The 17,284-nt window shown below is 43.5% G+C and overlaps 1 protein-coding gene across 1 annotated transcript in view; it reads left to right on the plus strand.

Moving 5' to 3' along the window:
- The first annotated feature begins 479 nt into the window (after positions 1-479).
- EXOC6 (exocyst complex component 6) overlaps positions 480-17,284 on the plus strand; it is a 173,408-nt gene continuing 156,603 nt past the window's right edge. Inside the window, exon 1 of the mRNA XM_052661217.1 lies at positions 480-580. Coding sequence (XP_052517177.1) covers positions 480-580 — 101 coding nt within the window. The remainder of the gene's footprint in view (positions 581-17,284) is intronic.

Here is a 17,284-nt window from a genome sequence, read left to right on the forward strand (position 1 = left end):
TGGGTTCTTCTTGGTTCATTCCTAAAACAAATCTTACTCCCACACACCATTTTGCTTTTCTTGAGTTTTCCTTTCTCTGAATCTCCACCACCCATGCCTCCTCGTGAAACATTCCGGTAGCCTTTATTGTCGACCTCCCTCATTACGAAAGAATCCCAAGTGCTAGCACAGGGTCTGCACACAGAATACAGGCATCTATGCTTTTAAAGCAGGGTCAATTACTACACAGCAGCTACGGGCCAGTGCCGGGCGACAGTTGGAGGCGACCCGTTTCCACTCCGCACAGCACCCGGCAGCACCTGGGCCTCCCTCAGGTGTGGGGACAGGGGCCCGGTCGCGCGCCGGTGCGCGGCCTTCCACGCGCCCCAGCGCCGCCCGCCCCGCCCCTTTCCCCGCCTCCTCGCGCTCGCGCCACAGGTTGCTCGCCCCCGCGGTCGGCGCGGCGCCGCGCCTCGCCGGCTCCTCAGCTTCCAGCCAAGATGGCGGAGATCGGCGAGGGTCCGGGCACCGTCCCAGAGCACGAGCGGATCTTGCAGGAGATCCAGAGCACAGACACCGCCTGCGTGGGGCCCACCCTCCGGTAAAGCTCTCATCCTCTCGGGATCTCTGGCTGCCCCCTTCGGCCGCTCGTCAGGAAGCGGGCGGGTTTTCCGCCGTCGGCCGCGCGCGAAGCGGCCCGACAGGTGGTGCGCGAGGAGGCGGGCGGCCGGGCGGGGGCCGAGGCGCAGCAGGCCAGGACCTGAGCCGGGACCGGGGCGGGGCGGCACGGGCGACTGCACCTGTCCGCGCGGCCCCCCTCAGCCGCGGGAGCTGTCACTGCGCAGCTGGAGGGTGTGGCTGCCACCGTGCCCGTGACCCCGGGAGTCGAGGCACCGCCCCGTTTTCGACGCCCCGCCCCGCCCTGCCCCGGCCCGGGCCTGGGGTCTCGAGAACGCGCTTGGGGTTTCCTGGCTCGCGCAGCGCTCCGGGGCTGAGGGCGGCTCCGCCTCGGGCGTGCCCGGGACGAAGGTGAACGCCGGCAGACGGCGGCACAGAGGTGCCGACTCGCGCGCAGGTGGAAGCGCTGACGCGCTGGGCGGCTGAGGGCGTGGGAGAATTGAAATTGAGCGGGAGTCGCCGGCACCATTCTCTATACTCCCGCGCCGCCGGAGTGGGCGAGGAGGGAGCGTGGGCGGGAGGGGAGGAGCCGACGCTCAGGAACGCGCTGATGTGACTGATCGCGACCGTGCGCTCACCCGGCAAGCCTCTCTGGAGTCTGGGAAGCTTTTATTTATTTGCGAATGTTTAATTTTGCATGCATTTCCCCGTTTATTTTTTAAAAGAATCTCCGTCGTTTAAAAATAGTACAAGAACAATGCCTATTCCAGACTATCTATTGCCCTAGTAAACCCAGGCACTCTAATGATCCATTAGAGTGTTAGCCACTTTCTTCAAGAATGAGTGGCCTTTAAATATAAGGCTTCATTTTTCGGTGTGATGATAATGAAATTATTATTCACTTAGGGAACTTGGGACTCACTGTGCTTTTGCCATTATGTGGACCTGTGGTTGTAGTACAAAGTGAAACCAGTTATGATGTAAATCCACCTTGCCCTTGAGACTACAAAGAACTGGATTCTTGGTTTACACTAGTCTTAGCACTGATGAAGTGTGCGGTCGTGGGCAAAAATCATTTATCTTCTCTGGACCTCGATTTTTTTATTTGTAGACAGGGGAGAGGTACGTGTTTAGATACCCAGAAAGCCCAGGAATTTAGAGACCTTGCCTATTTGTTCACTCCTGTATGCCTAAGAATGTGGTAGGCACATGATACATTTTTGTCACATGAAGGTCCCTCCATGATATAAATATGATTAGTTCATTTCCTTAATTTTTCAGTATAACACGTTTCATAAAACTGCATTTGCTAATGAAAGTTGAGCTCATACATTTAAAGGAAGCTTTGTTTTCCTCACTGCATGGTGAAACTGAAAGAGTATAGTGTGGTATAGTTATTACAACAGTCCATTTTTGAAAATAGTATTGATTAGGAAGGAGGTGCTTCTTCTTGAGAAAATGTACTAGGGGGGATCAGTGAAAGCAGGTGAAATTAACTTAGAAGAAAAAGTTTAACTACAGCTGACTTGAACAATATGGATTTGAACTGTGTGAATTCACTTATACCTGTAATTTTTTAATAGTAAATACAGTGGTAAAGAATCTGCCTGCCAGTGCAGGAGACGCAAGAGACTCAGGTTGAGGAAGATCCTGGGTCTAAATGATCCCCGAGAAGGAAATGACAGCACATTCCAGTATTCTTGCTTGGGAAATCCCATGGACAGAGGAACCTGGTGGGCTACAGTATATGGGATCACAAAAGAGCCAGACACAACTTAGTGACTAAACAGCAACAACTGTGGGAACTTCTGTACTCTCACTGCTGGGGGAGGAGTTGGGGGCCTGGTTGACCCCTGGTGGGGGGAACTAAGATCCAGAAAGTCTGGTGGCTCGGCCAAATAGAAAAAATACATACCTATTTTTGTGATACTACACGATCCGCAGTTGGTTGCATCTGGAAATGCCGAACCTGGGGTATAGAAGAACCCATTGTATGGACAATAAGTTACATGTGGATTTTTCACCGCATGAAAGGTTCTCGGCCCTGATCCCCTCATTGTTTCAGGGTCAACTGTACACTGAGATTTTTGTAACAAATAGAATATATGTATTGGTGGTGTTATCATTCTGTTTTGCTGGTGACATTTGTATCGCCTACTCACTTTGTTGAAACCCACACTCTTTTCTTTAGTGAACTACACTGACTCATACTTACTCTATATATACACTTGTCATCTCTCATTTGCAAGCAGGCCCTGCACACACACATGGAAGGCACTGCTAGCATTCCTTTCTCTTGAACAGAGATTAAGCCAATGCTGTTTTATTCCTGAGGTTTCACTGAGTGAAATGCTAACACTAAAATTTAAAAAAAAAAAACTTATTATGGGAAAATTTAAATGTTTCAAGAAGGTTAAAAAAAAAAATGTAGGGAATTCCCTGGTGGTCTGGTGGTTAGGACTGTGTGCTTTCACTGCTGGGCCGGGTTCAGTCCCTGGTCAGGGAACTTAGACCCCGCAAGCCTCTAAGTGCAGCCAAAAATAAAAATAAAAGTAAAAAATAAAGATTAAAAAGACTGACCATATGATGTGTTGGTGAAGTTGTGAAATAACTCACGCTCTGTGTATACTGCAGTGGGAATTTCATAGATGCTGTTTTTCAGGTTGAGGTTATTCCCTTCTAGTTTGTCAAGTGTTTTTACTATGAAGGAGTGTTGAATTTTTTGGATGCTTTTTCTGCATCTATTGAGATGATCATGTGGATTTTGTCCCTTATATCACAATGGTGTTTTATATTAATTGATTTTCAGATATAAATCACCTTGCATTTTTGGAATTAATCCCACTTGGTCATAGTGTGTAATCATTTTTTATATGTTCAGTTCAGTCGCTCCATTGTGTCCGATTCTTTGCGACCCCATGAATCGCAACACGCCAGGCCTCGCTGTCCATCACCAACTCCTGGAGTTCACTCAAACTCATGTCCATTGAGTCGGTGATGCCATCCAGCCATCTCATCCTCTGTTGTCACCCTTTCCTCCTGCCCCCAACCCCTCCCAGCATCAGAGTCTTTTCCAGTGAGGCAACTCTTCTCCTGAGGTGGCCAAAGTATTGGAGTTTCAGCTTTAGCATCAGTCCTTCCAATGAACACTCAGGAGTGATTTCCTTTAGAATGGACTGGTTGGATCTCCTTGCAGTCCAAGGGACTCTCAAGAGTCTTCTCAGATTCTATTTGTTAGTATCTTGTTTAGGATTTTTGCATGTATATTCATAAGAGCTATTTGTCTTTTGTTTTCTGGTGACGTCTTTGGTTTTGGTATGAGAGCAATACCTTATTATTGGTTAGTGTTCCTCAGTTGAGATGAATGTGTTTTTATTTCTCCCTTTATATATGTGCTGTAACATATTTATGCATATATGTGTGTAATGCTGAATCACTCTTACATTCCTGTAATAAATCCCATATGGTCACAGAGTATAATCTTTTTAACATGTTGGATTCAGCTTGCTAATATTTTATTGAGTGTTTTTACATCTGTATTCACAAGGGATATTGGTACCTAGTTTTCTTTTTTTGTGATGTCTTCAGCTGGCTTTGATATCAGAATAAAGCTGGCCTAATAGAATGAGTGAGGAGTGTCCCTACTCTCCTGCTTTTTGGAAGACTTTGTGTAGGAATAGTGTTAATTTTTCTTTAAATAGATGGTACAATTTGTCACTAAAACCCTCTAGCTTTTCTTTCTTGGAAGGTTTCTGATTATTGATCAGTCTCTTGTTATAACAAGTCTGTTTTGATTTTCTATTCTTACTGCATCAGTTTTGGTAGTTTGTGTCATTTTAGAAATTTGTACATTTTGTCTAGGTTATCAGGTTGTTTGTATAAAATGGTTCGTGTGTGTGTGCTCAGTCTGACTCTTCTGTGACCCCATGGACTGTAGCCCACCAGTCTCCTCTGTCCATGGGATTTCCCAGGCAAGAATACTGAAGTGGGTTGCCATTTCCTTCTCCAGGAGATCTTCCTGACTCAGGGGTCAAACCCACATTTCTTGCTTGCCAGGCAGATTCTTTAACACTGAGCCACCTGGGAATCACAGAACTGTTCATAGCATTCCCTTATAACCGTTTCTATTTCTGTAAGACTGGTGGTACTGACTTTTCTTTTACTCTTTTCTATTTATTTCTTTGGCTGTGAGGGACTTAGTTGTGGCATACGAAATCTAGTTCCCTGACTAGGGATTGAACCTGGACCTCTTGCATTGGGAATCGGAGTCTTAACCACTGGACCATCAGGAAAGTCCCTCTTTTACTCTTGATTTTAGTAATTTGTGTCTCTCTTTTTCTTCGTCAGTCCAGCTAAAAGTTTGTCAATTTTATCAACTTTAACATCATCTCATAAGTTTTGGTATTGTGTGTTTTCATTTTTATTCCTTTCAAAGTATTTTTAAAATTTTCTTTGTGATTTGTTCTTTGAGTCATTACTTAGAAATACGTTGTTAAATTTCAACATATTTGTGAATTTCTCAAATGCCTTTCTGTTACTAATGCGTAATTTCATTGTATTTGGTCAGAGATCATATTTTGTATGATTTCAGTCCTTTTAAATTCACTTAGGCTTGTTTTACAGCCTAACATGTGGTCTGTCCTGGAAAATGTTACCTGTTCACTTCAGAAGAATGTGTATGCTGATGTTACTGGGTGGAAGATGCTATAGACGTCTCTCAGGTCTCATTAGGTTATAGTTGTTCGGGTCTTCTACTTCCCTTTTGATCTTTTACTTGTTGTTCTGTCCATTATTGGGCAATGGGTAGCTTTTGCTTCACGTATTTGGGGCTCTGTTTTTAGGTGCATGTGTTTGCTTGGTGTGTCTGACTCTTTGTGTTCCTTTGGCTCCTCTGTCCGTGGGGATTTTCACACAAGAATATTGGAGTAAGCTGCCATTTCCTTCCTCAGGGGAACTCCCTACCCAGGGATCATACCTGCATCTCTCGAGTCTCCTGCATTGCAGGTAGATTCTTTACTGCTGAGGCATTGCTAAGTCACTTCAGTCGTGTCCGACTCTGTGCTGAGGCATTGGGGAAGCCCATAAAGGTGTATTTGTTGTTGTTGTTCAGTCGCTCAGTTGTGTCTGATGCTTCGTGACCCCGTGGACTGCAGCATGTCAGGTTTCCCTGTCCTTCACCATCTCCCTGAGTTTGCTCAAACTCGTATCCATTGAGTCAGTGATACCATCCAACCATCTCGTCCTCTGTTGCCTCCTTCTCCTCTTGCCTTCAGTCTTTCCCAGCACCAGGGTCTTTTCCAGTGAGTCAGTTCTTTGCATCAGGTGGCCAAAGTATTGGATCTTCAGCTTCAGCATCAGTCCTTCCAATGAATATTCAGGGTTGGTTTCCTTCAGGATTGACTGGTTTGATCGCCTTGCAGTCCAGGGGACTCACAAGGGTCTTCTTCAACACCACAGTTCAAAGGCATCAATTCTTCAGTGCTCAGCCTTCTTTATGGTCCAGCTGTCACATCCATACATGACTACTGGAAAAACCATAGCCTTGACTAGACAGACCTTTGCTGACAAAGTAATGTCTCTGCTTTTTAATATGCTGTCTAGGTTTGTCATAACTTTTCTTTCAAGGAGAAAGTGTCTTAATTTCGTGGCTGCAGTCACCATTCAGAGTGATTTTGGAGCCCAGGAAAATAAAGTGTGTCACTGTTTCCATTATTTCCCCATCTATTTGCCATGTAGTGATGGGACTGGATGCCATGATCTTGGTTTTTTTAACGTTTAGTTTTAAGCCAATTTTTTCACTCTCCTCTTTCGTCAAGAGGCTCTTTAGCTCCTCTTCACTTTCTGCCATGGGTTGGTGTCATCTGCATATCTGAGGGTATTGATATTTCTCCTGGCAATCTTGATTCAGCTTGTGCTTCATCCAGCCTGGCATTTCACATGATGAATTCTGCATATCAGTTAAACAAGCAGGGTGACAATATACACTCTTGATGTACTCTTTTCCCAGCTTGGAACCAGTCCATTGTTCATTTCTGGTTCTAATTGTTACTTCTGGACCTGCATACAGGTTACTCAGGAGGCAGGTAAGGTGGTCTAGTATTCCCATCTCTTAAGAATTTTGTACAGTTTGTTGTGACTCACGCAGTCAAAGGATTTAGTGTAGTCAGTGAAGTAGAAGTAGATGTTTTTCTGGAATTCCCTTGCTTTTTCTTTTTTTTAATTTTTTAAATTTTTTTTATTTTTGCTTTTTCTATTATCCAGTGGATGTTGGCAATTTGATCTCTGGTTCCTCTGCCTTTTCTAAATCCAGCGTGAACATCTAGAAGTTCTTTGTTCACGTACTGTTAAAGTCTAGCTTGGAGAATTTTGAGCATTACTTGCTAGCATGTGAATTGAGTGCAATTGTGTAGTAGTTAGAACATTCTTTGACATTGCCTTTCTTTGGGATTGGAATGAAAACAGACCTTTTCCAGTCCTGTGGCCACTGCTGAGTTTTCCAAATTTGCTGGCATATTGCGTGCATCACTTTCACAGCATCATCTTTTAGGATTTGAAATAGCTCAGCTGGAATTCCATCACCTCCGCTAGCTTTGTTCATAGTGATACTTGGTATATATTTTTGATTGATTGACTCTTTTACATTATAAAATGTTCCTCTTTATCTCTAGACTTATTTTATTTTTTAATTGCTTTTCAATGTCTGTATTGAATTTGTTACAGTGTTGCTTCCGTTTTTTTTATGTTTTGTTTTTTTTGGCCCTGAGGCATGTGGGATCTTAGCTACCTGACAGGGATTGAGCCCTCACCCCCTGCATTGGAAGGTGAAGTCTTAACCATTGGACAGCCAGGAAAGTCTTCTAGACTTATTTTTAAGTTTGTTTTGTCTGATATTAGTAAAGCTACTCTAGCTTTCTTTTGGTTGCTCTTTGTATGGTATATCTCTTTTTATCTTTTTACTTTCAACCTTTTTTTATCCTTGAATCCAAAATGTATCTCCTGTAGATAGCATATTGTTGGAGCATGTTGTTTATCCAGTTTCATAACCTGACTTTTTAAAAATATAACTTTATTTATTTTATTATTTTTGACTGCTGGATCTTTGTTGCTCCACAGGCTTTTCTCTAGTTGTGGCAAGTGAGGGCTCCTCTCTGGTTGGAAGTGTGCAGGCTTCTCACTGTGAGGGCTTCTCTTGTTGCAGGGCACAGGCTCTAGGGTGTGTGTGGGCTCAGTAGTTGCAGTTCCTGGGCTCTAGAGCACAGGCTCAGTGGTTGTGGCACATGGGCACAGTTGCTCCACAGCAAGTAGGATCTTCCTGGATTAGGGATTGAACCCATGTTTCCTGCATGGGCAGGTGGATTCTTTATCACTGAATTACCAAGGAAGCCCATGATCTCTAACTTCTGTCTGTACTGTTTCATCTGTTCATGTTGAATGTTAATATTTATATAGTTGGATTTGTATCTGTCATTTTACTTTTTGTTTACTGTATGTCTAGTGTTTTTTTTGCTCCTCTGTTCCTTTTTTTCTGTTTTTTGTTAAGTGAATATTTTATAGTGTAATATTTTAGTTACTTTAATGATTTTTCCCAGTATTTAAAAAATTGATTTCTTAGTGGTTGCTCTCAGAATCAGTTTCAGATTAATTCTAAATTCTATAATTTATAATTCTATAATTCTATATAGAAGGCCTTCAATGAACAGTGAGTAAAAATAGAGGAAAACAATAGAAGGGGAAAGACCAGAGATCTTTTCAGGAAAATTGGAAATACCAAGGGAACATTTCATGTAAAGATGGGCACAATAAAAGACAGAAACGGTTGAGACCTAGTAGAAACAGAAGAGATCAAGAAGAGATAGAAAGAATATACAGAGGAACTGTACAAAAAAGATCTTAATGAACCAGATAACTGTGATGGTGTGGTCAGTTACCCAGAGCCAGACATTCTGAAGTGTGGGGTCAGGTGGGCCTTAGGAAGCATTACTGTCAATGAAACTAGTGGATGCAGTGGAATTTCAGTGGAGCTATTCAAAACTCTAAAAAATGATGCTATCAACGTGTTGCACTTAATATGTCAGCAAATCTGGAAGACCCAGCAGTGGCCACAGGACTGGAAAAAGTCAATTCTCATCCCGTTTCCCAAGAAGGGCATTACTAAGGGATGTTCAAACCATCAGACAGTTGCACTTGTCTCCATGCTATTAAGGTCATGCTTAAAATCTTGCATGCTAGGCTTCAGCATTATATGAACCAAGAACCTTGAGATGGCCCATCTGGGTTTAGAAAAGGCAGAGGAACCAGAGATCAAATTGCCAACACTTTCTGGATCACAGAGAAAGCAATGGAATTCCAGAAAAACATCTACCTCTGTTTCAGTTATGCTAAAACCTTTGACCATGTGGATCATAACAAACTATGGAACGCTCTTAAAGAGATGGCTATATAGACCATCTTACCTGCCTCCTGAGAAATCTGTATGTGGGTCAGGAAGCAACAGTTAGAACCCTGTATGGAACGACTGATTGGTTCAGGACTGAGAAAGGAGTATTGATAGGGCTATCTGTTGTCACCCTGTTTGTTTAACTTATACACTGAACACATCATGAGAAATGCCAGACTGGGTGAGTTATAAGTTGGAATAAAGATATGTGGGAGAAGCATCAACAACCTCAGATAAGTGGATGATACCACTCTGTTGGCAGAAAGTGGAGAGGAACTAAAGAATCTCTCGATGAGAATGAAGGAGGAGAGTGAAAAAGTCAACTTAAAACCAAATAGTAAAAAACTAAGATCATGGCACCTGGCCCCATTACTTCATGGCAAATAGAAGGGGAAAAGGTGGAAGCAGTGACAGATTTCCTCTTTTGGGGGTCTAAAATCACTGCAGGTGGTGACTACAGCCGTGAAATCAGATGATTGCTTCTTGGCAGGAAGGCCGTGACACAGCTAGACAGTGTGTTGAAGAGCGGAGACATCACTCTACTGACAAAGGTCCATATAGTCAAGGCTACGGTCTTCTCAGTAGACATGTACAGGTGTGAGAGCTGGATTGCAAAGATGGTAGAGCACCAAAGAATTGATGCCTTTGAACTACGGTGTTGAGAGTCCCTTGGACAGCAGGAAGATCAAACCAGTCAGTCAGTCTTAAAATCAACCCTGAATACTCACTGGAAGGACTTATACTGAAGCTGAAGCTCCAGTATTTTGGTCACCTGATGTGGACAGCTGACTCATTGGAAAAGTCCCTGATGCTGGGAAAGACTGAGGGAAGAAGAAGAGGGCATCAGAGGAAGAGATGTGACTGGATGGCATCACTGATGCAATGGACATGAACTTGGGCAAACTCCAGGAGATGGTGAGGGGCAGGGAAGCCTGGCCTGCTGCAGTCCATGGAATCACAAAGAGTCGGACACAGCTGGGTGACTGAACAATAACAACATAGCTCTACTCCCTCTTTTGTGCTATTAGTGTTACATCTTACATCTATATATGTTACAAATCCAACAATACCTTGTTAAAATTCTTACTACATATAGTTTTTTATTTTCCACAGAAGCTGAGGGAAGGCGAGCAAGTATATTTATAGAGTTTGTTATGTTAGCCTTATTTACCATTTATAAATCTCTTCATTTGATGCTGAGTTTTTGGTTGTGTTGTTTTCTTATTCCAGTACAGCTTTGCTCCCACATTTGTGCTGTTATTTTCAAATATATTTATATAGTTGAAATATATATTGTCAGTACAGTTATGTACATGTTGTCTTCTACAGTTGCTTTTTCAACCAGTAAAGGAAGAAAGATGCATTTATACTGTCTTTAAAAAAAAAATCTGGTATTTAATTGTGCCAGGTCTTACTTGCGCTGACATGTGAAATCTTTAATTGTGGCATGCAGGATCTAGTTTCCTGACTAGGGATAGAACCTGGGCCCCCTCCATTGTGAAAAGTGGAGTCTTAGCCACTGGACCACCAGGGAAGTCCCTATAGTGTCTTTTATAGTTACATAGTTATCTTTCCTGGTGTCTGTCTGTGTGTGTGTGTTCATATTGCATCTGGGCACGCTCTTATGAAGGACTTCCATTCATAGTTCTTTTAGGACTGGTCTGCTGTTAACAGTTCTCTCAGCTTTTGTTTATCTGCAAGTGTCCTTATTTTACCGTCATTTTTCGAGAGAGAGCTTTGTTAGTTATGAGATTCTTGGTTGGCAGTTTTTTCTTTTAGCACTTGGACTGTATCATCCCATTGCCTTTTGGCCTGCGTTTTTGCTGATGATAAGTCGGCTGTTAATCTCAGTGGGATCCCCTTGTATGTGGTTTCCCCCACCCCACCCTCTTGTTGCTTTCAAGATTTTCCTTTTGTCTTTCATTATTTTACTGTGTTGTGTCTGGGAATGGATTTCTTTGTGTTTATTCTTCTTGTAGTTTATTGATTACCTTAGATGTTTAAATTAATGTTTTTCATCAAATTAGAGAAATTTTAGTCATTAAAAAAATATTCTTTCTTCCTTCTCTTCTTTCTCTTCTTTACTTTGGTACTCCCATCACGTGTATGTCGGTGTGCTTAATGGTGTTCACATTTTTCTGAAGCTCTGTATATTTCCTTCATTCTTTCTTCTCTCTGTTGTTTGGATTACATTTTTCTGTTGGTCTGTGTTTAAGTAGTCTGTCCTCTGTCAATTTATATTTGCTGCTGAGATCCTTTGATGAGTTTTCGTTTCTGTTGTTGACTTTTCAACTCCGGAATTCCAACTTTGTTGTTTTTATAATTTCTCTCTCTGTGTCACAAATATTTTATTAGACACTGTCATCGTGCCTTCTTTCACTACTTTGAGCATGGTGTTCTTTCGTTCTGTGAACACAGTACTTTGAAGCCTTTGTTAACTCCACCCACTAGGTCCTCTCACAGGGCCTGTTTCTTTTCCTGTGTTTGGGTCAGTGTCTCCTATTTCTTTGCCTGTCTCGTAATTTGTTGATGTGGTTGAAAACTGGAAAATTCAGACAGTATAGACAGTATATTGTATTAACTCTGGATACTTAAACCTACCACCACCCCACCATCCTCTGGGGCTTATTTTTGTGCTTGTTAATTAATGGCTTGGCTGTACTATTTTAATCAAGTGTATTTATTTTCCTCACGACGTGAAGTCTCTGCTGTGGCTTCTCAGAGGGCCCAGTCTTGGCACATAGTCACTCTGGGATGACTTTCCCTGATCTCTCTGTTAAGTTTTCTGCCCATCTGGGCATTACACTCAGATATTAGACTCCAGTAATTGCTGACTGGTTGCTTTATTGTTTTCAATAATACCCAGGGGCATAAGTTGTTTCACAGTCTGATTCAGTTAAATATGGTCCCTTTTCCAGTGGTAGATTTTTTTCCCCCCTTATGCAAGTGATTTGATGAGGCAGTATGTTTGGATGAAACTTGCAGGAGTGAGGAAAGTAGGATAGGGAAGAGATCAGTAAATCTGTGGGTTCAGCTTCAGTGTGGGCTCAGCCTGATTCCAGGAGAAGCTCTGGAGTTAGAATGATACCACAAAGTTGTTGCACTTTGAGGCACTGAAGCTGAACTTTTACTCCCACCTCCAGCAATCCTTCATTGGCTACAGGCTGCCCCAAGAGTATGTGTGCTGGCAGGGGGGACATACCTTCCCAGGCATTATTGGGCAGAGTGCCTCCCACTTGCAGGTCTCCAGAGAGGATGGTAGCTATGAGCCCTTGGCTGCTGGGAGGTGAATAAGCACCACCAGGGATCTACTATACACCCCAGCAGCTAGAACACATTAGATCACACTTAGTAAATTTGAAGGAATAAATGGACAAAATTTTCATTTATCTTTCTATTTCATGAGCTTCCCTTGTGGCTCAGCTGGTAAAGAATCCACCTGTAATGTGGGAGACCTGGGTTTGATCCCTGGGTTAGGAAGATCCCCTCGAGGAGAGAAAGGCTACCCACTCCAGTATTCTGGCTTGGAGAGTTTCTTAATGATTTTTCTAGTGGATTCAATCCCCTGATCTCCCCAGTCTTGACTTTTAAATGTTACTTAAAAATTGTGGTAAAATATATGTAACATAAAATTTATCTTTTTAAATGTACAATTTATGTCATAAAGTACATTCACATTGCTCTGCAACCATCGCCACCATCCATCTCCAGAACTTTTTCATCTTTCCAAACTGAAACTGTACACGTTTAAATAGTAACTCCCCATTGTCCCTTCCTGCCAGCCCCTTGTAGCTACCATCATACTTTCTAGAATATGATTGCTTTAGATAACTCATATAAGTGGAATCATATAATTGTCCTTCTGTGACTGGCTTGTCTCACTTAACATTATGTCATCAAGGTCCATGCATGCATGTTGTAGCTGTGTCAGAATTTCCTTCCTTTTCGAGGCTGGATAATGTTTCGTTATATATATGTACTACTTTTTGTTCATCCATTATTTGTTTGCTCAGATTGCTTCCAACTTTTGACTGTTGTGAATGCTGCTGTGAACATGATGTACAAATATGTGTTTGAGTGCAGTGTTAGTTTTTCAGGCCAGTCTCTGAGGTTTGTTCTGATCACAAGAGGACTCTTCACATTTTCTGTGGTTCTTCTTGGTAAACTGACTGATTATATAACCTCTCCCTATTCACCAGGGAGGAGGGCACAGTTCTCGAGGTACTGTGTCCCCCCTTTGCCTGGCAAAGTAATAAAGCCATTCTTTCTCCTGGCTACAAGATGAAAGTGAAAGTTGCTTATGGTGTCCAAAATCTCTGCAACCCCATGGACTGTAGAGTCCATGGAATTCTCCAGGCGAGAATACTGGAGTGGGTAGCCTTTCCCTTCGCCACGGGATCTTCGCAACCCAGGGATCAAACCCAGTTCTCCCACACTGCCCGCGGATTCTCTACCAGCTGAGCCACCAGGGAAGCCCACAAGATGAAATAGAGCTTAATAAGGCTAGTCCACGAGGCAGAGTGTCAGTTCACATTGTGCCACAGGCAGAGCCTGAGGCAATAGGGAAGGGTTCCCTGCTTTAGGGAAGGAACCCTTCCCTGGTGGCTCAGAGGATAAAGCTCTGCCTGCAGTGCGGGAGACCTGGGTTTGGTCCCTGGGTTGGGAAGATCCCCTGGAGAAGGAAATGGCAACCCACTCCGGCATTCTTGCCTGGAGAATCCCATGGACAGAGGAGCCTGGTGGGCTACAGTCCATGGGGTCACAAAGAGTTGGACACAACTGAGCGACTTCCCTTTCTTTCTTTCTTTTCTCTGGTTTTGTTCATGTGAGCTCTGTAGTGGTAAAGAACCTGCCTGCCAAGCAAGACTTGGGTTTATCCCTGGGTTGGGAAGATCCCCTGGAGGAAGGCATTGCAACCCATGCCAGTATTCTTGCCTGGAGAATCCCATGGACAGAGAAGCCTGGTGGACTATAGTCCAGAGGGTCACAAAGAATTAGACACAACTGAAGTGACTTAGCACAGCTGGTCAAAAGTACTGATACACATATATCAACAAGCAAACATTAAACCATATAGCTCAGTGTCTCTTGCATTTAGAAGTGTTTGATTTTTAAGTGCCTGCTTTTCTTTAAGTCAATTAAATAGAGCTGTTTTGTAAATTAATGTAAATGCAACAGTGTCCAAAGGCAAAGACACATTCTGAGACATACATGTATCCAAACAGACACAAGGCTTCCCTGGTGGGTCAGCCTGTAAAGAGCCCGCCTGCAGTGCAGGAGAATGCCTGCAGTGCAGGAGAATACCTGCAATGCAGGAGACCTGGGTTCGATTGCTGGGTTGAGAAGATCCCTCTGAGAAGAAAATGGAAACCCACTCCAGTATTCTTGCCTGGAAAATCCCATGGACAGAAGAACCCAGCGGTCTACATCCACGGGGTCACAAGAGTTGGACACAACTTAGAGACTAAACTACTATCACTCAGACACATCATGAAATCTCATAGCTTCGTTTCCCAGACTCAGTCATGAATCAGTAATCACAGTATAAAACTCACTAGTTTATAATAACAGTTGGAATAAGTAAAAAAATTTTAAAGGCTTCTTTTCCTGTTTTTTTCTCCCCCCTCCTCAATTTCAGGAATTAGAGATGGTCTAAATAAGTGACCCTGAGAGCCGTGGTCTCGAGGCACAGGGGCAGAAAAGCATTTTCTCCTAGTTGGACAGTTTCCAAAAAGTTTTAATTTATTTTCTTTGGAGTCAAAAGAATATTGTGGCCACACAGTCAAAAGTCACTTTTCGTTTTCTTTGGTCGTAGTTTTGAAGTAGGAGAGAAGGAGGCAGGACACAGCTTTTGAAAGCATGACATAGTCCAAGGTTACAACATAAGCTGATTAGAATCAAAGGGGTCCAAGATGGTAGACAAGTCACTTTGACTAGACCTTGATCCTCAATTAGCAAGCTAAATAACACATCCAGAGGTGCCGTGACAGTTCTAGTTCAGTTCAGTTCATTTCAGTCGCTCAGTCGTGTCCGACTCTTTGCGACCCCATGAATCGCAGCACGCCAGCCCTCCCTGTCCATCACCATCTCCCGGAGTTCACTCAAACTCACGACCATTGAGTCTGTGATGCCATCCAGCCATCTCATCCTCGGTCGTCCCCTTCTCCTCCTGCCCCCAATCCCTCCCAGCATCAGAGGCTTTTCCAATGTGTCAGCTCTTCGCATGAGGTGGCCAAAGTACTGGAGTTTCAGCTTTAGCATCATTCCTTCCAAAGAAATCCCAGGGCTGATCTCCTTCAGAATGGACTGGTTGGATCTCCTTGCAGTCCAAGGGACTCTCAAGAGTCTTCTCCAACACCACAGTTCAAACGCATCAATTCTTTGGCGCTCAGCTTTCTTCACAGTCCAACTCTCACATCCATACATGACCACTGGAAAAACCATAGCCTTGACTAGACGGACCTTTGTTGGCAAAGTAATGTCTCTGCTTTTCAATGTGCTGTCTAGGTTGGTCATAACTTTCCTTCCAAGGAGTAAGCATCTTTTAATTTCCTGGCTGCAGTCACCATCTGCAGTTATTTTGGAGCCCCCCAAAATAAAGTCTGACACTGTTTCCCCATCTATTTCCCATGAAGTGATGGGACCAGATGCCATGATCTTCGTTTTCTGAATGTTGAGCTTTAAACCAACTTTTTCACTTTCCTCTTTCACTTTCATCAAAAGGCTTTTGAGTTCCTCTTCACTTTCTGCCATAAGGGTGGTGTCATCTGCATATCTGAGGTTATTGATATTTCTCCCTGCAATCTTGAATCCAGCTTGTGCTTCTTCCAGCCCAGTGTTTCTCATGATGTACTCTGCATAGAAGTTAAATAAGCAGGGTGACAGTTCTACTGCTGCTGCTGCTGCTGCTAAGTCGCTTCAGTCGTGTCCAACTCTCTGAGACCCCATAGAAGGCAGCCCACCAGGCTCCCCCGTCCCTGGGATTCTCCTGGCAAGAACACTGGAATGGGTTGCCATTTCCTTCTCCAGTGACAGTTCTAAGGCACCATCAAAAGACCAAAAGATGGGTGGTGGCCCAGCTCCTGGAAATCTCCACCCCTTCCCTAAAATAGTTTGACTAATCCTCTCATTCAACGTTGTCGTTGTTCATTAGCTCTGTCGTGAACTGCAGCACACCAGGCTTCCCTGTCCTTCACCGTCTCCCAGAGGTTGCTCAAACTCATGTCCGTTGGGTCAGTGATATCATCCAACCATCTCATCCTCTGTCGTCCCCCTTCTTCTCCTGCCTTCAGTTTTCCCCAGCATCAGGGTCTTTTCTAATGAGTTGGCTCTTTGCATCAGGTGGCCAAAGTATTGGAGCATCAGTCCTTCCAATGAATATTCAGGGTTGATTTCCTTTAGAATGGACTGGTTGGATATGCTTGCAGTCCAAGGGACTCTCAAGAGTCTTCTCCAGCACCACAGTTCAAAAGCATCAATTTTTGGCATTCAGCCTTCTTGATGGTCCAACTCTCATATCTGTATATAACCACTGGAAAAATAACAGCTTTGACTTGTAGTACAGACCTTTCTTGGCAAAGTGATGTCTCTGCTTTTTAATATATGCTGTCTAGGTTTGTCATGGCCTTCCCTGATGGCTCAGTGGAAAAACTCCACCTGTCAAGCAAGAGATGTGGGTTTGAGCCTGGGACATCCCATGGACAGAGGGACCTGGCATGCTACAGTCTATGGGAACATGAAGAGTTGGATGTGACTTGGCGACTAAACAAAAACATAAGATTTGTCATAGCTCTCCTTCCAAGGAGCAAGCGTCTTTTAATTTCATGGCTGTAGTTTCTGTTCGCAGTGATTTTGGAGCCCAAGAAAATAATATCTGTCAATGCTTCATACTTTTTCCTCTTCTCTTTGCCATGAATTGACGGGACCCGATGCCATGGTCTGTAGAGAGGAAAATGATACCAAACTCGGAGAAACAGGGAGTCAGTCAAGTTAAATGTATGTTGCCACTTGGGTTTTCCTCCTAGGAGACCTTTAAAAACGAAAGCGGGGGTACTTCCCTGGAGGTCCAGTGGTTAAAAATCTGCTTTGCAATGCAGGGGACGCCAGTTCAGTGATCCCTCATGCCATGGGGCAACGAAGAGCCTGAGTTCTGCAGCCAGGACCCAGCGCAGCCAAAATAAATAAAAATCTAAAAAGAAAAAGGAAGAGTTCCCTGATGGCCTAGTAGTTAGAATTCTGCACTTTCACTGC

Source organism: Budorcas taxicolor, chromosome 23 (assembly GCF_023091745.1).
Source record: "Budorcas taxicolor isolate Tak-1 chromosome 23, Takin1.1, whole genome shotgun sequence".
NCBI classification, from domain to species: domain Eukaryota; kingdom Metazoa; phylum Chordata; class Mammalia; order Artiodactyla; family Bovidae; genus Budorcas; species Budorcas taxicolor.